Raw genomic sequence first — 21,671 nt, 5'->3', positions numbered from 1 at the left:
ATAGATGAGGTGGATAACTCTGATAGATTTATAAATAGTTTTAAACCGGCAGGAGAATAAGAACTAGGGATGGCAACGAGCGTCCATCGGTGCGAGTTTGACACTTACCAAATTCACACTCGAAATCATCACTCAAACCTAAATCCAAAGGTTGTTCGGGTAGCAAAACAACACTCACGCCCACACCCATTGGGTTCGGGTTTTTTCCACACAAACCCGCAGCACATTTGAAAATAATTTACAAATTTAAGAAATTAAATTTCAACGTAGACTTGAATTAAATTACAACTAAAATTAAGGTCTTCCAAGGAAATTCAAACATAGACTTTCAAGAAATTACAACATAGACTTTCAAGAAATTAATGTACAACTAAAATTAAGGTCTTCCAAGAAAATTGAGGGAGAGTATGAGGGTAATTAGGTGATTATAAAATATTTCTGATGGGTGTATGGGTTTCAGGTGTGGGTTTGACTGATACCAAACCCACACCCATATTATCGGGTGTCACCCGAACCCAAACCCAGTCAACTCGGATTTTGCCCGTTGACTTTGGTGTGGGTTCGGGTGGGTTTCTCGAGTTTGAGTTTTTCTGCCATCCTAATAAGAACAAATGATTTCTGTCATGGACGTGACAGTCGGCGACGCCCCGTACTTATAGTGGATTGTCCTAGTACAAATCAAAAGGAATATGTCTTATTTTATTTGACTATCATTGTCCAATTAGGATTGGCTTAAGATGGCTTAAGATCAAAGAAGCTGCCTATTTATGGAGTCATCGAATCCTAGTTTAGCATTCATTCTCGAACCTTGCATTGATTGAAGTTGGTTGTGCCTCTATTACCATATCCTCATCACAAAATCCATTTCCTACTTGCGATTCTGGCTATCGGTGGCACAACTCGGTTGATTAGTGGCTATTGAAAGATTAGCCTTTACTTGTTGTGTTCATTAGGTTTACCGTTTACATTTCTCAACTCTATTTTGATGTGTAAACTATAGAGAACCTGCGTTTAGTATATATATGACTTGACAAGTGGGTGAATTAAAACTAGTTCACGGCAACTTCATAAGGAATCGCAACTACAAATTTCCAAGGCTAAAAAATTAGGCTTAATTAATCTATTGGTCCCTTAAAGACATTTTAGGTTTTACAATGGTCCCTTAAAGAAAAAAGTTTTGGATTGGTCCCTTAAAGAAAAAAAGGCACGGATTGGTCCCTTAAAGACGTATATTTTTGCCATATTGGTCCTTTTCGTTAAATTTTAACTCCAAATATAATAAAAAATTCCAATGGTTAAAATTTTAAAAATTAATAAGGTTTTTGGTGGACCACTTACGCTTAATGAAATCCACAATTCAGTCTACTAAAACTAACGTTTTTTGTAAAAAATTGACGGAAAAGACCAATTGAGAAACGAATGTGTCTTTAAGGGACCAATCCTGACATTTTTTTTCTTTAAGGGACTATTGTGAAATCTAAAATATCTTTAAAGGACCAAAAGACTAATTAAGCCAAAAAATTATTATTTTAAACATGTGGGTCAAATTTGAGTTCTTTATAAACACCTACCCTTAAATTTAAAACTACTCAAATTAGCTATAAATTGTTTAAATTGTAAATTTAAGAGTGCAACCTAATAGGGTGGGTGAATTAGGTTTTAAGACTTTTTGGTTATTTTAGAGATGTTTTGGATTCCTTTTATTTTTCTTGAAAGTTATGAAGGTAATAACAATATGCTGAAAAATAAAAGAGAGAAGGGAAAGAGAAAATCGACACAAAGAGAATTATAGTGGTTCCCCTATTGGTACGTCCACTCCCTTCACACCCCGCGAAGGAATTCACTATGTTAGAATCTTTGTTACAAGCAATCTTACCCCAAGACCCCCTAACAATCTTTCTAACATACACAAGATAGCACCCCACTATCTTTAACCACAAGAATCTTCACCAAACCCTATGGTGAAATTCTCATACAACACAAGGAGAAAGCACCCCACTTTCTCTCAAACACACTTGTTTCCACAAACTTGGAAAACAAGAAACAATACAAAGTTACAATGAAGAAAACTATGTATGGCTGTTATCAAATCAATATCACTTTAATAATGTATATATCTTAGTGCTCATAAACTTTTATGGATATGAAAATATAGGCAAAGTTTCACAAGATATATGTTTGAAGGTTTATGAGAAAAAGTGATATTAATAACTTAGAAATATTGTGAATGTGAAAGTTGTTATCCATAATTGTAATGATCACAAATATATTTATAAAGGCTTTAGAAAATGTCCATGAAGCAAGACAACTCTTCAAAAATATGTTATAATAAAAAGTTATGTTTAAAAATCACAATGGTTCACAAAAGCTGTATTCTGTCCAGGATATATTAAATCGGTTGTTAAGGACAGGCGATTTAAAAAGTTCTGTTTTCAAAATTCAATCGTTGCACAGTTTGGGATTACAAAAGCAACAGATCTTTTTAAATCGGTTAACTACCGGACAGATTTAAAAGGTCCTGACACCTATTTTTCAAAATCAGCTTTTTTATAATTTTAAAAGCTTGCTTCATATGGACTTTTATATTTAACTTAAAAATTTATGCGTAATTAATTTTAAAATAATTTCTGAGCATTCTAAGTTATATATTTATTAAAAGTAATAAATCAAAGATAAGAACCATACTTACAAATAACTTAAATACTAAGTCTAATACTTGGTCTTCATGTTGAGCCTCCATAAGCTTTTTTCTTTTATGATGTGAGTTTGTTATCATCAAAACCCAGCCAAGTTCAAGAAAGAAATCTTCTTCACATAAATCCTACCACAATTTAACCCGACAAAAAGTAACTTAATTTACCGACTTTAATTACTCCAATTAAAGATACTCTTAGCTCATAGATGGCAGAAAACCACACGTCGATCATAGACCTTATATTGTAGTTTAATGAATCACTATTTCTACACGCTTCCAACTTTGATCCAACCTTTTCAATTAATTTTATTTTAACTTTTGAAGCACTAAAATGTTTTTTTAGTTATCTTTTTGCTCGTATACTGAAAAGTTATTTTATGTATTGAATGAAATAGTTCCCTTAAACGATTCTCATGGGTATACATATCTTATTTATCACTTCCTATAAGCTTAGACCGTGTATACTTACACATATTTTTCCGCAACAACTATCAACATAGGGCCAATTCTAACATGGAAGACTTTATCAAGTCTTCCATAGTGCACAAGTTGCTCATATTATTATAACGAATACGAATTTTACAAAATCGACCGTTGGATTGAAAATTTATATTGTATAGATCATCTATAATTTATTTTAAAAAAATCGAAAATCGTTTGATATGTTATTGAGACCCATCAAAATTAACGATTTATGAGTTTTTATTGTATACCGTTAATCTTGATTGGTCTCAATAACATATCAAACGATTTTCGATTTTTTTTAAAAAAATTATGGATGATCTATACGATATAAACTTTCAATCCAACGGTCGATTTTGTAAAATTCGTATTCGTTATAATAATATGGGCAACTTGTGCACCATAGAAGACTTGATGAAGTCTTCCATGTTAGCCAAAGCCTCAACATAGAACACAAACATAGTTGATGAAGACAAACATGACCACCAAACACAAGCTTTATGAAACGCAAAATGTCCTAAATCAAATTTCTCAAAATGCAAAAACATTCATCAAACACACCACAAATGAGATTTAGGACTCAATTTTGGGATTGAATATATGAAAATCTAGACTTCCATTTTTTCACTTTCTAAAAACCTTCGAATTTTTCATTGTATTTTGAATTTCTAATCAAATTTATTATATATAATTTTGAAGGAGAAAATCTTATGAACATAAATAAATCATATCTCAACTAAAAAAGTTGTTTATGAAATTGTTAAGAAGGATATCATGAGTTGTAATTGAGATTCAAACTACGGTCATTATATATAATGTGATGTGTTTATCAATTGAGTTAAGTTTTCGAAAGATGTAAATTTTGAATATCGAGATAAAAAATCACAAACTAGTAAAAAACAAAAAATGAAATGCTTAGTCAAACAAAAAGAAAAAAAGAAATGCATTTAAGATTTATTTTTGAATATGTTCACTTGCACTATTCCTCTTCTTTGAAGATGTTTCACTTACACTCATCCTCCTCTTCTTCTGATATGTTTCTAACACACAACAATTCATGGAATTCTCCAATGCTGAAAACCGTACCCTCCAAACCCCTCTTTTTCAACCTAAATCAAATCACAACAATACCCTTCAAAACCCTAAGAGTGTGTTTGACATCTAAAATCAAAGAATTTGAAATTTTTTCTTCTTTATAAACTTTTAAAAAATAGGCAAAATTACACTACAAGTCCTTTATCTTATTTTTTTGTAACACTTTGGTCCTTTATCTTTTTTTGTAACAATTTGGTCCTTTATCTTTTTTTTCGTAACACTTTGATCCGTATCTTATTTATTTATAAAAAATAAAGGACCAAAGTGTTACAAATAAAACAAGATAAAGTACCAAACTGTTACAAAAAAAAGGACTAAAATATTACAAATAAAAAAAATAAAGGACTAAAATGTTACAAATAAAAGATAAAGGACCAAAGTGTTACAAAAAAAGATAAAGGATCAAAGTGTTACAAAAAAATAAGATAAAGGACCTGTATTGTAATTTTGCCTAAAAATTACTAATTGATCGTAAAACCTAAAATTAACCAAAAAACCTAAAATTGACGCTAAACGCTAAATTGGCCGAAAATCCAAAAAATCGGCAAAAAATACCTAAAATCGGCCAAAAGCCCAAAAATCGACTATAAATCCTAAAATCGGGCGAAAACCCAAAAAATAAAAACCTAAAATCGGCCAAAATTCCAAAAATCAACTATAAACCCTCCATCAATTCAAAACCCAATTCAATTCTTCTCTATCAATCCTCTCTTTGAACCACAATTCCTCAATCAATTCACAAAAAACCCAATTCAAAGCTTCAAAACTCGTTCAAATCGACACTTCCCAAAAGCCCAATTCAGTAATCGATATCTTCAAAAACTACGGTTTTTCTGATACCCAGATAAACAAACTCATTAGACAAGCACCCGATGTTGTTAATTGTGATCCCAACTGATGTAGGAGGATTTCTTGTGTATATTATTATTTTAGTTAGATTTAGTTTTATTATATTTTAGGTTGATTTCTTATTTTTATATTTCACCTAGGTTAGTTATTTTTTTATATTTTAGGTAGATTTGTAATTTTTATTTAGCTAGGTTTGTTGTTTTTATTTTTACAATCTTTTAGGAGATTTGTTAATTTTATTTTTCACTCCTATTTAAACTAAATTATTGTAGCCTTGAAGGCAACCTTTTGATTTAATAAAATTCAGAGATTTTTCTCAAATTTGGTGGATTCCAAATTACTCTTTCGGTGGACTCCGAAACCCTATTTTGACAAGTTTGTGTTTGCGGCTTGTCTTTATCCATTAGGTTTAGCGTTTTGCTAACCTAGCGCTTCCGTACTGCGTCAGTTGGTATCAGAGCAGGTTTCTCCTGTTCTTTTCTAACGTGATCAGATGGGAGATCAACCGGTGACGAAAGCAGAGTTTTACGGTGCCATGACGGCTTTAACCGCGGCCATCACAGCTCTGACAACACAGGTGACAAAGTTATCCAACAACACCACCACTCAAAAAACTCAATTCAATTCCTCCGCCACCGCCTCTCTCACCATGGCCGCCGCCAACGATCCAAACAACCAAACTCAGATGGCGTTAATTCTCGGCCAAGATTCCACTCACTTCGAATCCCTAATTACAAATCTCATGTCAACTTCCAACGACCACCGTTCCCAAGCCGAAAATCTCTTCAATTTATGCAAACAAACTTACCCTGATTCCTTGCTGGATATTGAAGATGATCCTGCTTGGCATGCTGCACTGACCGAGGATGAGGATGCTGGTGAGACTACTAACTATGGATTTGGACAGGAATGTTTGGACAGACTTTCAATTTCTTTGGGTGGGAACACGATTGTGCTAGTTGCGTCTGATTTGTTACCGACTTACTTGGTTTCCCCTGAATGGCAAAAGCACAATGCTGCGCTCGTTGCCATCGCACAAATTGCAGAGGGTTGTTCAAAAGTGATGACAAAGAATCTGGAGCATGTATTGTCAATGGTTTTGAATTCATTTTCTCACCCACACCCTAGGGTGCGATGGACGGCTATAAACGCAATTGGGCAGTTGTCCACAGATTTAGGGCCAGACTTGCAAGTTAAATATCACCACTTAGTGCTTTCGGCATTAGCTGGTGCCATGGATGATTTTGAAAATGCTCGAGTACAGGCTCATGCTGCTTCTGCAGTGCTAAACTTCACTGAGAATTGCACCCCAGATATTCTAATACCTCGTTTGGATGTGTTGACACGAGACAGGTCCTCTCACTTCATTCAATGGGATCCAGGAGGGTGGTCTCTTGTTCATTGGAGGAGTCAACCTGCAAAGGAAGCTCTTTATCAAGACGAGAACTCGGGGACGAGTTCTTTTGAGGTAGAGGAGACTGATGTAGGAGGATTTCTTGTGTATATTATTATTTTAGTTAGATTTAGTTTTATTATATTTTAGGTTGATTTCTTATTTTTATATTTCACCTAGGTTAGTTATTTTTTTATATTTTAGGTAGATTTGTAATTTTTATTTAGCTAGGTTTGTTGTTTTTATTTTTACAATCTTTTAGGAGATTTGTTAATTTTATTTTTCACTCCTATTTAAACTAAATTATTGTAGCCTTGAAGGCAACCTTTTGATTTAATAAAATTCAGAGATTTTTCTCAAATTTGGTGGATTCCAAATTACTCTTTCGGTGGACTCCGAAACCCTATTTTGACAAGTTTGTGTTTGCGGCTTGTCTTTATCCATTAGGTTTAGCGTTTTGCTAACCTAGCGCTTCCGTACTGCGTCACCAACAAAAGGATTTTGCGAAAGTTTGAATTTTTAATCTCAAAAGGTGCTTCAAATTCAGAGATTGTGGAGATTGTTTGTAGAAGCCCTAGAATTCTTTATTCAAGTCTTGAGAACAATATAATTCCCACATTTGAATTGGTAAGAAGGTTCCTTCCTTCTAATGAGAAAGTTATTGAACGTATACTTCTATGTAAATTTTTCTTTGGTCATTATTCTATATTAAGAATGTTAATTTGTTGCTTGATGAAGGGGTCACTGATTCGAATATTAGATATTTGTTGCTTAAAAGACCGTCTATGTTATTGTATAATTATATGAGGGATGCTTTGAATGTGGTTAAGGAAATGGGATTTAATGATCCTTCTAATGTAAATTTTGTTATGGCATTGGTAGCCAAAGGCAAGGTTTTAAATTGCGGACCGCATCACCTGATGCGGCCGCAATATTGCGGATGCGGTAGGCACTGCAACCGCATCGGACCGCAATTGCGGTGTGAACTCAAATCACACGTGATGCCGCAACGCAACCGCAACGCAACAGCATTTCACCGCAACACAACGGAGTTTTGACTGCAACGGCCGCAACGGTTCAATCCAATATTCCTTTTCGTAAAAATTCAGAGAATCTCACCTTTATTTTTTCCTTTATGTCCTTTCATTTTAGAGTTTCTGTCTTCTTATGTCTCGATGACTTAAAAATGAATTAAAATTTATATAGAATTATAAGTAAAAGATATATAAGGAATTACAATAATTATAATATTTTTTCTGTGTTTGTGCGGATAAAAAATTATTTCACGTCGCAACGGCCGCAATTGCATCGCAGTGTCCGCATTAGCCGCAATCGCAATACCTGCAACCGCAACCGCATCCACGACCGCAACCGCAATTTAAAACCTTGGCCAAAGGGGCCATGTCGAAATCTCGGTGGGATGCGAAAGTTGTTGTTTTTAAGAGATGGGGTTGGTCGGAAGAAATGGTTCTTGAAGCGTTTAGGAAGCAGGCCTTGTGTATGCTATCATCTGTGGAGAAAATTGATAAGGTGATGAGATTTTGGGTGAATGAGTTGGATTGGAACTCTTCGGCACTTGTGAAAAGGCCGGAGGTCTTTTTGTATAGTTTGGAGAATAGGATCATTCCAAGGGCTAGTGTTGTCTCGTATTTGTTCTCTAAAGGTTTGATAGAAAAGAATGTTGAACTGTCTACCCCATTTGGTGTTAACAAAAAGGTATTTCTTGAAAAGTATCTGCACTGTTTTAAGGAGGAAAGACAGAATTTGTTAAAGCTATACCAGGAAAAAATGAATGTTTGATAAATCAGGGAGGATGGTGTAGCATCTGAAAGCCATTGAATGCCGAAATTGTAAGCCCAAATTTCGTGTAATTCAACATCCTTATTTGTAACCGAGTTGAATGTTCATGTTGTTGTTGCTTCCTATGCTAGAAATGCTAATTACCATTCTTCATCCTTGTATTTTGAGTATGCACTAGGGTGGATCTTTAGTTATTAGGTATATTTTCAAGGGATTTAAAATTATTTGACTTGTGACTTGCAATATTTTCAAGGTGTTTTGAGTATTGTGCTTATATATAAAAAAGAATTGGCGAAGATATCAAAGCTCGTTTGACCTTTGAGTAGGCATGGCAACGGAGTAGGGACGGGGTTTTGCCTTCCCCATGTCAGAACCCGATGGGCTTCCGGTATCTCCATACCCACCCCGATCCCTAACGGGGGCATAAACTTGGGGTGGGTTCTGTTGCCATGCCTACTTTTGAGGAATTTGATTTCGTAGATGTTCAGCTGGGAAATGTATTGAGTGACTGATTCAGCTGCTTTCTATGGAACCATTTCTTGTTGTAATTTTTGTGTTCAGATAAGTGCATCTAAGAAAATAATCATCAGGGATCAATAGCTTTACTTCCTGATTCAGTTTTACCTTTCGCCTTGTTCGATGAAGAAAATATGGACTGCTGCGTTGATTTATATTAGACTTTGGGATGAAATAAACTCACTTCTAATTATGCAGATAAGATTTTGAGAAGTGCTTTAAATTGAAAAGGATATGGGAGAATAATAATTTATGTTTTATTTGATGTATGGCAAATAAGATTTAAATTATTTAAATTTTCTCTGCTTAGTTATTTGATTTGTTGAACTTATCTTTTTCTGTGTGTGTTTTATTTTGCTATTCCAACTATTAGTATAGGGCATGTTTGATATCACGGTGGATTGGACAAAAATCATGGTGGCACTGTGATTTTGTTGAAGCACTTTTGCAAAATCACGGCGACTCACTATGATCTTACTAAATACCATGATACCAAATAAGCACATAAATGTATATAAGCTTCATACGCTATCCTGTCAAAGAGTTCTGCTTTAGGTTGGTAAGTAATTCTTCCGAGTACTTTCCTTTGGTTCTCTACACGTTGTTTTAAGGGAACTGGTATTCTTCTAAAGATTCTGTGTTGTTTCTGTTACTGATATATACAATGAGATTGAACATTGTTGTTGTTTTGTCTCTTGAGCCACTAAAAGGTGGAAGAGCTCAACATATGATTTAGAAGCGAACTGTATATTAGTCAATGGGAATGGCTATAATCTTTTATTGTACAGCTGAGACTTTTTACTGTGTGGATTGTGATGGTGTGGTGTGGCCTGCATACATGGCTGTTATGTGAGTGCATATCCCTTTGGAATAGGCGTAGTGTGTTTTGATGAAAGTCACGGCAGAAACAAACCAAATCGACCAATTTATATTCTGTAATCTTTAACTAAACCTGTACACATAGTAGACACCTTTGTCTTATTTCTTCAATAGAATTTGTGGATCAATACTTTTTTATATTATGACGATAAAACCGTGCACTTGTGAGTCTATCATCTATAAATGGTGCAACCTTGAGCATGGCACAAAACTGACCGAGGTCTAAATGTTTGCATGAGATTCAAAAGTTACAACCTATTTATCCAATGATGACCACTATGATGCCGAAAGCGTGTTTGCATGAGATTCAAAAGTTACAACCTGCTTTTATTTGGGGTGATGAAGATCAAAAAAAGAAAATTTCGAAAATTCGTCTTATCAACCGGGAGGTTGTGGCTCGTCCGAAGAAGGTTGGAGGGCTTGGTATTAGAAGACTTGATGAAATGAATCAAGCTTGCCTCATGAAAATTGGTTGGAAGCTCATGTGTGGTAAAGAAGCCTTGTGGTGCGATATTTTGCTAGGTAAATATAAGCCTAATAATTCTAGTTTAGACAGTGTTGTAGTAAAGGTTGATGATTCTTAGTTTATGGAAAAAAAATCGGTTAAGCTTTGGCCACTGTTGAAGAATTTTGAATTTTGGTCGGTGGGACATGGCAATAGTATTCACACATGGAATAATAGTTGGCTGGAACCTGGTTTGATAATTGCAGAGTTAGATGTTGTTATTCCTAATAGCTTGTTATATATTATGGTACTTATACAGTGTCAGCTACTTCTAAGCTTCTATGTGATTTTGACAGTTTGGTTGTGGATGAGGGTTGGGAGAGAATTTGGTCTTTGGAGGTTCCGGAGAAAATTCGACATTTTATGTGGATAGTTAAACACAACAGACTGTTAACAAATTATAGGAAACATAAAATGCATTTTGGTAATGCAAATTGTCATCATTGCGGCGACACTCCTGAAACTACCTTGCATGTGTTGTGGGGTTGTTCTATGGCTATGATGGTATAGGTTCGGGTGGTTGAAGAGGATATTAGAGTGCAATTTTTTACTGTTAATTTTGACAGTTGGCTGCATCTTAATTTGAATTTTTTGGAAAGTGCAACCGCGGGGTTGGGAAGTGGCCAGAGCTGTGCTCTACTGCTTGTCACTCTCTTTGGATGTGGAGCAATAAGGAAGAGCGTTGTGTTGGTTTTGAGAGACCTCAACATCCATGGCGACATATTGCAAATTTTGCCATGTTGTACAAGGCAGTGAGGGCTGCCAATCATGAAGTTGTCCATGCTAAACAACAAATCATGGTTGGTTGGAATGCACCTTTGTCGGGTTGGGTTAAAATTAACTCGGATGGGGCGTGTCAATGTGGCATTTGATTAGAAAAGATGCAGGGGAGTGGTTATGTGGTTTTTCTAGCTTTTTGGGTAACTGTAGTGCATATGTTGCAGAGTTATGGGGTCTTTTGGAGAGTTTGAAGTTGGCTCGGAGGTACGGTTTTAGCAAGGTAGAGACGCATGTTGATTCTATGGTGGTGGTGAGGAATTTATGCAGTAATAATGAGGTTGGGGTAGCAGGGATCCGTTTGGTTCAAAAGAATCCGCCAATTATTAAAATTGGACTGGGAGGTTAAGGTTTGTCATACGTATCGTAAAGCCAACGCTTGTGCTGATGAGTTACCAGCGTTGGGTTGCAGTCATGGCTCTTAATTAATTGTTTACGAGCAACCTCCAGTTCATATAAATTCTTTACTTTTTTCTGATTCAGTTGGGATGTTACATCCTCGTATTGTTGCTTTATAGTTGTTTCTTTTGGCTTTCGCCCTCTTTATTTCCCAAAAACTAATCCTTTTTTTCTTCTAATTATCCCTAAACTTTTAAATTTTGGAATAATTTTTTGTTGGCATGTTTTGAACATTATGAAAAGTTCTTTTATATAAAATTAGATTTCTTTAACATGAAAATATGAATATTATAAAACAACAAAACTTTAAGATAAAAGTAATAAAAATCTGGACCTAAATATGAAATTTTGAGCTTATTTTTTTCCCAAATAAACTATTTATAAAATTATAATGTTTCGGTAATTAGAAGAACAAAAGACACAATTTATGATTGGGAATTGGCGCAACAGCTAAAGACAAACAATAGCAGTAGTAATGCAGTCACAACGAGGCATACTTGGACCAAACCTCCGGTGGGAGCACTAAAATGCAATATAGATACAGCATGCTATACGGAGCTGAACATATATTGTATAGGGACATGTGTGCGTGATGGTCAAGGGAAATTTGTGCGTCCATACACAAGAAGACTTGATGGAAAATCGGAGATAGCAGAGGCGCGGAAGCACTAGGTGTTCTTGAAGCACTTCAATGATTACAAAATGCTAATATGTCAAATGTTCAAATTGAAACTGATTGCCTCCAAGTGGTACAAGCTATAAATAAGAAGTCTAGAAATAAGACAAGCCAATCGAGTAGCTCATGATCTTGCGCAGGCAACTCGTTTTAATGTTAGTCCCCAAATCTTTGATTATTGTCCACCTTGTATTGAAACTTTTATTATAAATGAAATGTACTAAGTTTGCTTGCTTAAAAAAAATATAATGTTTAGCCTACAAAAAATAATTCATTTAAAGATAGATATAGTTATTCAAAAATAAACTTAACAATGTGATAAATATATGATCCTCAATGACAGTTCTAATACTGATGATGATGATGATGATAAAGGAAATAAAACTACAACAATGACTTTTATCAGTTTGCCATATTCATTATGCATTGTAAACCTTACACTCGCCTCCTCTTGCAACTTGTCTCCTCTTCATACTTATCAACAACAGCTTCTAGTGCTTTCGTCGATGGTTTTGGTGGTCTTCTACTCTTCCTCAAAGTTTCTGCATCTCTCCTCTTTTTGCAACTTGTCACCTCTTCGTACTTATCAACAGCAGCTTCTAGTGCTTTCATTGATGGTTTTGAGGGTTTACTACTCTTCCTCAAAGTTTCTGCATCTCGCCTCCTCTTGCAACTTGCCTCCTCTTCATACTTATCAACAACAGCTTCTAGTGCTTTCATCGATGGTTTTCGGGATCGTCTGCTCTTCCTCAAAGTTTCTACATCTTGCCTCCTCTTGCAACTTTTCTCCTTTTCGTACTTATCAACAAGAGCCTCTAGTGCTTTTGTTGATGGTTTTGGGGATCTTCTACTCTTCCTCAGAGTTTCTACACCTCGCCTGCTCTTGCAACTTGTCTCCTCTTTGTACTTATCAACAGCAGCTTCTAATGCTTTCATTGATGGTTTTTCAGGTCTTCTACTCTTCTTCAAAGTTTCTACATCTCGTCTCCCTTTGCAACTTGTCTTCTCTTTGTACTTATCAACAACAGCTTCTAATGCTTTCGTTGATGGTTTTGGGAGTCTTCTACTCTTTCTCAAAGTTTCTACATGTCGATCACTAAATTGATTCTCATGGTCATCAAATTTGATCTCAGCAAAATCATTCACCGTAGTGCTCCCCTTATCCAAGTACATGGCGCCAACATAATTTGATTCATTTGAACCATTTTGAGAAGCAAGATCTTTTATTAGTTCAGGATGTGTAACAACTTTAGCAAGGAGATCTTTCATAGAATTTGCAGTAAGATTTGAAAGATCATCTTCTTTTCCAATTCCAACTACATTGACAAGAGCTTCAAGTCCAACCAAATCCTTCAAAGCAATAACATAATCTTCTAGAGACCATTTGTTTTCCTGAAAATTCTTGAAATCCTACAAATTTCAATGAAATTAAATTAAATTTAAATAATGGTGCATAATCCAAAAACATTTGAAGATGTATAATGGTGTAGCTATAAGTTTTTTTTTAGATAAAATGGTGAACATTAAAAGTTTTAATTAGATTGACCACTGCATGCGATACCATTGCACGGATCTGGATTTCCTGCTGTAGGAAACCACACAGTTTTACACTGTTTTGCATCTCAGCCATTGATTATCATATCGGACCGATCAGAATAATTCATTTATAGAATTACCGAAAATGATATCAGCCACATGATTGTGATCAGACGGTCCCTTACTTGTTATAGTGTCATGTTGTAACAACATGAAATCCGTTTCCCCATTGTACCATGGGAGAGGGTAGAAATGATTTACGAGTAATGTGTTTGTATTGTTTATGATGCATGAAATGATGAAAGGATGTCAACAGAGCGGAAATTGAGTGGGGAGTAATTTATCACTCACTTTTTCACTATCTAAAATGTTTTCCATTCCTATCCCCATTTCCCATTTCAGTGAGTATTCTTCCCCTATCCACATCCCTGCAGATCCAACAGGGGATAAATTTCCATCCCCATCTCCAAATCTCTCTCGGGGAGACTTTCTCCTCCATTCCCATTCCCACGGGGAAAAATTCCCCATCATCCCCCAAATGGGACAATTCTTACGGGAATCCCCATTTACATATCAAATCCCTAGATGAAATAACTTGAACTTAGAACTAATTTAATTAAGTAAATTGGCTTGTTCAAAAAAATTTAATTAAGTAAATACCTGGAGTAATTTTTCGCAGCATTCCGCATAATCCTTGTTGAGTAAACGAGATAAAAGGTATTGATGTGTTGGTGTTGTAAAAAGTGTTTGCCTATAAACATATTTCTCCTCTCTTGCTTTCCTATAGACTTTCCACCTTTTGTGATCCTCAGACTTGTAGAATTTTGTATAGTAGAAAGTTTGGATATCACCTATGGTTTTGCTACCAATAAATCTTTTCACTTGAGCAAAGTTCTTTCCAAAAATATACAAGCCAAGCATTAAACTTGCTTCTTCAATTTTATTCCAAGTATCATTTGAATATTTGTAGAAGTTATTTGTCTCTAAAGTTTCATTTGGAATCTCTAGAGAATAGTTGCAATCATAATTCAATGTTAAAGGTGGAATTTCTGCTTGGTATGCCTCACCGGTTCGAGGACCCTTTTTTTCAGCTGATTTCTTGTACCTTTGCTTTCTTTTCCCTTTGATTTTTTTGGCGATTTTCTGTAAAAGAAAAGTTAAATAAATTTCAAGAAAACATAAAATAAAACAAAAAAGTATTTTAGACTATACACAATTGAAAAATATTGCATTTGCTTGATACCAACATTAATCGATTCACACAGTAAATGAGTCAACTTAGGTCACACTCCTAAATGAGGTGTAGGTTACCCTTTCAAAATGTAATCTCATCTCAAAACTCAACTCAAAAGATACTTGCAAGCACGTATAAGTAACTCAAAATATATACCTAACGGTTGTTTGTGAATTTCTATCTCAATTAGTTTCTTACAAGAAGGATATAGGATATGCTATTTTACACACAGATAATCGTATTTTAATTTCCTAATACTGGTCATTACGCAAAAACAGATAAAATTGAAGTAATAAAGAATTTTGAAAAAACAAAAATTAAAATAATTATAATCATCTTCATATTATTTTCTCCAAAAAATATAATTAAACCGACAAGGTTCACAAAAATTTCATATGAACATAAAGCAAAATGTTACAACATGATAATTCTAACCCAAAGCCAAACCATAACCCAAATCTAACCAATAAATTAAATTCATTTCTTTGAGTAGCAGAAAGGTAAAATAGAAAACGAAATAGCACAAACTTTGATCCAAAGTCTATGAATTTCCAACAAATTCAGATTAATTTACAACAAAAATTAAAATCGAGTAACAACCATATTGATTTTTTAAGAAAAATAATAAAATACACATCAAAACGACATAGCCCCACTAGATTTTCCAATGCAAAAAAATAAAACAAAATCAAATGCGATCCATGCAGATTTTGATTATTCAGTCAAAAATATTATAAAATTGATGACATATCTCTACTACGCTAAATTGTATAACATCAATCAAAACACGATGGTGAAGCTAAATAACTGCAGGAGAAAAATCATAAAAGAAAAAAAAACTAGGAGATCTACAGTGTTACCTTCATGGTAGAAGCAGCAAACGAAGATGAAAAAGCCTTAAACCTGCATGAATAAGCTAGCTTGAATTACAGACAAATGAAAAATGTAAACAAACAAAGTCTATGAGTGAACACACATACACAAAGTACAAATAAGGAGAGATTGATACCTGCGTAATGTGCAAATGTCGTGGTAGGAGTAGGATCGGTCAAATCGTCTGCAAACGAGACTGAGAGAGAGAGAGAGAGAGACGGGGGCGAGGGAGGGATCGATATTGTAATGGGCAGACAACGTTTATGATATATATATAATAAAAATTTAGAAAAGGGGTTTTTAGATTTAAGATTACGAATTATATTTGCTCCGCATGAATGACGTCACAATAATTATTAAGCATAATTTTACTAATATGGATATTTAGTGTGGCTTATAATACTCAAATCCCTCACCACTAGACCAAACTTAGTGGCTTTAATAATTAATAAGTTACGACATCTTAATATATTTTTTAACTACTTATTAAATGTACGTAGTTAAAGAAGTATTTGAAATGTATTGGCATACAAATTGTTTTTTTTTTTTTTATGAAATTCATACAAATTGTTGTCTAACTTAGTTCCAAATAATATCTGTTGAAGTGATTGTAATGTAAGTCTCACATTATTAATGAAGAAAAAAGGGTTAAGGAAATTATATCAGATAAATTTCACATTGTTTAGAGAAGTAAAGGTTGGGGGAGCTCAATTCTATATATAGAGACCTCAAGTTCCTTGTTTCAACACATCAAACAACACTAGCATCTGAAAACACGTTAAGTATATATTTATGTTTCTTGTTTTTCTCTTATGCTCTTGTTTTAGAGTATTGTGAGATGTAGTTCAAATATTTACTTTGGAGAGTGTGGATGTACTAAGGGTCATGGGGTGGTTGAGTGTGAAGTATATATATATATATATGTGTGTTGTAACAATTTTTTATTTTTTTTTTGAAAACTTTGTATCCGGCTCTAAGACCGACTAATCCAATAAGACCAATCCCACCGCCCACTTGCGGGGGCCCCATTTAAAGCCAGAGTTTTTTTTGCTCTGTAAGGACTTAGCCCACTGAAATTGGCATCAGAGGGAATCGAACCTGAGACATTGAAAAGAGCATACTCCAACGACCCAAGCCAACACCACTAGACCAACCCCAAAATTGGTTGGTGTTGTAACAATTTTGACATGGTGTTTATTCTTTGGTTATCGGTTTTGACAATATCTGTGATTTTTTCTCCAATTTTGGAGTTTCAACAGTATATTCTTATGTTGTGATTGCTTCTTTTATCTTCTCTATGTGTGTTTTTCCCAACAACATCTACTATATATATAAGAACGTTAATTACCGTTTCCGTGAGCTTAGCTCAGTTGGTTGTGATATTGCATAATATATGCAAGGGTCGGAGTTCGAACCCCGACACTCCACTTATCACTTTAATGGTGGAATTTCTATCCACTAGGCTACTTAACAACAAAAAAAAAACATTAATTACCTTTTTTTGACGCAAAGAACATTAATTACCTATGTAATTATATTCATATTTTTTTCTTTAAATCAATTTTTCTTAAGGATAAAATAACCATTTTATATTTTACATTAATTTTTTTGATAAATTTACTTTAATTTTTCATTCTTAATTATATATCTCTCTCTTACTTTTTTTATTTTTTTTCTCTTTTGACTTCTTTTTCCTTTTTTTCATTATTTCCAATCTTAATTATGCATATTTTTCTTATTATTTTTCTAATTTCTTCTCTCTTTTGACTTATTTTTTCTCTTTTTCTTTTTCATTCATTCTTATTTATTTTTCCACCCTTTATCTCTTTTTAACTTTTCAATTTTTTTATTACTTTCTTTTCTCTATCAACTTTTCTTTTTTCATCGTTTTCAATTTCAAGTTTATATTATATATATTTCTTTAATATTATCTAATACTTCACTTTCTATTTCTACGGGATACATTTTTATCATCAAAGAACATTAATTTGGTTTAAATGTACTATACCATTTTTTGAGTCCCGTTTGACCCTACTTATTTTCTACTTTTGGATATCTTCCTTTCAACTATCTAGGGATGCCAATTTTTAAAGGTAAGCCTAAAGTCATTCATCTTCAACCAATTGGTGATAAGATTAAAATGAAACTTTCTGCATGGAAAGCTTCTTTGCTCTCTATGGCAGGAAGAGTTCAATTGGTTAGATCTGTGATTCAAAGTATGATGATGTATAACATTTCTCTTTATTCCTGGCCTGTTACTCTGATCAAAGAGGTGGAAAGGAGTGTTAGAAACTTTGTTTGGAGTGGAGACTCTCAAAAAAGAAAGATGGTTACTGTTTCATGGAAGAAGATCTGCTGGCCTTTTTCTCAAGGGGGTTTGAATATAAGGTCTCTTTCTAGTTTAAACAATGCTACCAACTTGAAGCTTTGCTGGAATCTTATCAATTCTCAGAATTCTTGGGCCAATTTGTTGAAAGATAGAGTGATTTTGGAATGGTAAAACAATTCAGCACCATATTTCATCTTCGATTTGGAGTAGCATCAAAGAAGAGTTTACAGATATCAAAGAAAACACCATTTGGCTTCTAGGTAATGGTGAGGACATTTACTTTTGGAAAGACAATTGTGTTTGGAATCATCCTTGCTGATTTATGTAATGTCCCAGATAACACTAGACGATTTCTCTCTTCCACAATGAATGACTACATTTTTAATGGCCATTGGAACTTTCCTCCTCGGATGCAGCTTAATTATAACAATTTGATTTGTCATGTTCAACAAATTCCAATTCCAATCTCAGCTACTTAGGATAAGCTAATATGGAAGCACTAGACACTGGTGACTTACAACTCAAGGAAGCTTATCAGTTCAAACATCAACAATACCAGGATCTGCTTTGGGCCAAAATCATTTGGAGTCCTGACATTCCACCATCTAAGTCTATTTTAGCTTGGAGGCTCATGCATTAAAAGGTTCTCACAGATGAAAATCTCAAGCTTAGATGATGCTCCCTTCCTTCAATGTGCAATCTTTGCAACAATAATGTTGAATCCTCTTTTCATCTCTTTTTTGAATGTGATTTTGCGGTCAAAATTTGGTCTTGGTTTGCTAACTGCATTAATTTAGTTCTGCAATTTACATCTATGGATGATATTTGGAAAATTTGTGATATGAATTGGTCCCCCCAATATAGAGTTCAAACAGATTCTGCAGCAGTGGTTTTGGCAGTTTCTAATCCTAATAAGGATGTAACTTGGTCCTTGAGAAATAGATGGCAGAATGCTATGGAGTTACTTAAACAGATAAATGGCATAATCACTCATATTTTTAGAGAAGGAAACAAGGTGGCTGATTCTCTTGCAAATCATGGTTTATCTTTAAGTGTGTTCAATTATTGGCATCAGGTCCCTTTGTTTATTCATGATAGTTTTTGGATCGGGCAATGGACTAGAAGGAAATTTAATTAAGCCCAAAAAATCCAAAATTCGCAAAGCCTATTCAAAAGTGATCCATGAAGACTCAGTAGGTGAGATGGCGAGGCAAAATGACGTCGCGAGAAGAAGTGACGTGGCGCCAACAGGTTTTGAACACTGTGTCGCGCCCAAAATATCTTCTTCTCCCAAACTATCAACTGCTTAGCTTCACGTGGAAGAAATCATCACCCACATGACCTTCCATAGCTTAGGGACGAAGGAAAGAATAACCACCCCTATTCTTGCGCTGGCTCGCCGGAGAAGACGGTGGTGGCCGAAGAATCAAGAGACTAAACTTGGAGAAAAAGGAACTCGCAACTTATAAATAGCTTCATATATTCATTGTAAAATTGATCACATTTTTTAACAGTCCATTATTAATCAATTGATGTAAATCTATAATCACATTATTAATAATATAACCCCCTTGAGTGTTCACCAGAACATTTTGGCGCCCACCGTAGGGCTGAGGTAAAAACGTTTTTCCCAGCCTACCACATCAATCTAGACAAAAAGACGAACAAAAAGAGCTTGAGAGAGCAAAAAGAGCTTCGGAGGAGGAAGAAGGAGAAGGTGTTGTTGACTCTCGACCTTTAGCGCAACACCTATGGGACACTCAAGTCCTAGAAGGAATCAAGGTCCCTCACCTTCCTCCTTCCTTCGATGGAAAAACAGATATATTAGAACACCTAATAGCGGTAGGCACGCAAACTGCCATGATAAATGCCCCGGAGCATTTAAAGTGCAAATTGCTGTCTGGAACATTCAAAGACGTAGCGTTACGCTGGTACATGAATCTTCCAAAAAAATCTATTGAAAGTTATGCTGACTTCCACAAGAAATTCATTCATCAATTTGCTGGATCAAAACACGTGAAAGTCATATCAACTAGCCTCTTTTCAATTTGCCAAAACCACGCAGAGTCATTGCGTGATTACTTGGCTAGATTTAGTGAAGCCACCATAAAGGTTTCGAATCGTAACCAAGAAATGTTCGTAGCGGCTTTTCACAACGGGCTAAGGGTGGGACACTTCAATGAATCCTTAGCCCAAAAGCCTGCATCTTCAATGCAAGAAATAAACAAGAGAGCAGAATGTTATATCAAGGGAGAAGAAAGTAACGCAGAGAAGAGGCAGAGAGATGCCAAGGAAAAAGAATACGTCAACCATAACGACCATCAGCGACAAAGGTATGGAGGCCAACAAGAGGCGTCATGGCAAAGACGCCAGGGAAACCCTTATTACAAACCACCAAGGCGCGAAGTCAAAGACTATCCCGCCTTCAGGGAGTACACGTCTTTGAACAAAGCCAAAGTGCATGTATCGAAGGAAATTCTCACCACCGGTTTAGCTAACCTTCCTCCCTATAGGGATAGAGGTGCTTTTATGGGACCTGACGGTGATGCTTGGTGCGCCTATCATCGTTGTAGAGGGCACTCGACGGAGAAGTATTTTCGACAAAGAGATCTTATCGAGGAGTTTATTAAAAGCGGTCACTTGAGAAAGTTTATCGAGGATACGTCACAAGGGCGAGTCCTTGTGCCAAAAGTTCCTAGGCGAGAACCGCGGGATTTATCAGAGGGTAGAGAAGAACCGCCCAAAGCGAGATTCTCCGTCAACACTATTGCCAGAGGATTTTAAGGAGGAGGCGAATCAAATTCAGCTAGGAAGCGGTATGTTCGATGCGCCATCTCTGAAACATACCTTATAAGGCACCCACATTTCCCATCTATTCCTCATTTTTCTTTCACGGCAGAGGACAATCAAGGAATAGCGCCACATGATGATGATCCTCTAGTTATACAAGTTCAAATCCTAAATTGTGATGTGAAAAGGGTCCTAATAGATTTTGGCAGTTCTGAGGACATCATGTATTGGGAAGCCTTTAAGGCCATGCAATTAGCAGAGGAACAAGTGGATGTGATGGGATATGCTTCCTTACTCACAACTTTCGGAGACAAGGATAACGCCAAGACTATCAAGGTCCGTTATTTAGTAGTCAAAACCTCATTCACCTCTTATAACATCATTATTGGAAGGGCAGTATTCAATGCTTTAGGTGCCGTCGTGTCAACATTGTATTTGGAAATAAAGTATCCCTTGGATAATGGGGGAGTGGCGACTGTTAGAGGCGATAAATTATTAGCCAAACGATGTTACGAGTCCAGCTTGAAAATAAGGCATATGACTTCTGAAATTCTAGCACACTAGTATAACGATGTTGAACGCGATGCTCCAACACTATAATTAGATTGCGATGTTTGATCCGATGATCCAACACTAGGTCAACAGAGTACTAGATGAACAATGAGGAAACGTAAATAACAAGAAACTAAATAACACAGTTATTTGTTAACCTAGTTCAACATAACAACCTACTCTGGGGGATACTAATCCAGGAGTGAATCCACTATGATAGTATTAGTTCAAAGCCCTCAATAAACGCCCCGTTTATGACTTATCACCTAATCACTACCCGTGCTATACTCTACCTAGGAACTCCTAGTCCT

General features: G+C 35.3%; 2 protein-coding genes across 2 annotated transcripts; one reads left to right on the top strand and one right to left on the bottom strand.

The window, feature by feature from the left end:
* Window positions 1-12,481: 12,481 nt before the first annotated feature.
* LOC123886622 lies at window positions 12,482-15,682 on the bottom strand. The gene is made up of 3 exons (XM_045935926.1): window positions 15,677-15,682; window positions 14,243-14,725; window positions 12,482-13,456 (listed from the first exon to the last, which is right to left on the bottom strand). Exons 1-3 carry the CDS (start codon window positions 15,680-15,682, stop codon window positions 12,482-12,484), a joined length of 1,464 nt encoding a protein of 487 aa, XP_045791882.1.
* Window positions 15,683-18,832: 3,150 nt separating this feature from the next.
* Window positions 18,833-21,372, top strand: LOC123886620. The gene is made up of 3 exons (XM_045935925.1): window positions 18,833-19,128; window positions 19,671-20,743; window positions 20,918-21,372. Exons 1-3 carry the CDS (start codon window positions 18,833-18,835, stop codon window positions 21,370-21,372), a joined length of 1,824 nt encoding a protein of 607 aa, XP_045791881.1.
* Window positions 21,373-21,671: the final 299 nt, after the last annotated feature.

Source organism: Trifolium pratense, linkage group LG5 (genome assembly GCF_020283565.1).
Source record: "Trifolium pratense cultivar HEN17-A07 linkage group LG5, ARS_RC_1.1, whole genome shotgun sequence".
NCBI lineage: Eukaryota > Viridiplantae > Streptophyta > Magnoliopsida > Fabales > Fabaceae > Trifolium > Trifolium pratense.
Note: the sequence above shows the minus strand (reverse complement) of the source record. Positions and strands in the feature narration are given on the sequence as shown.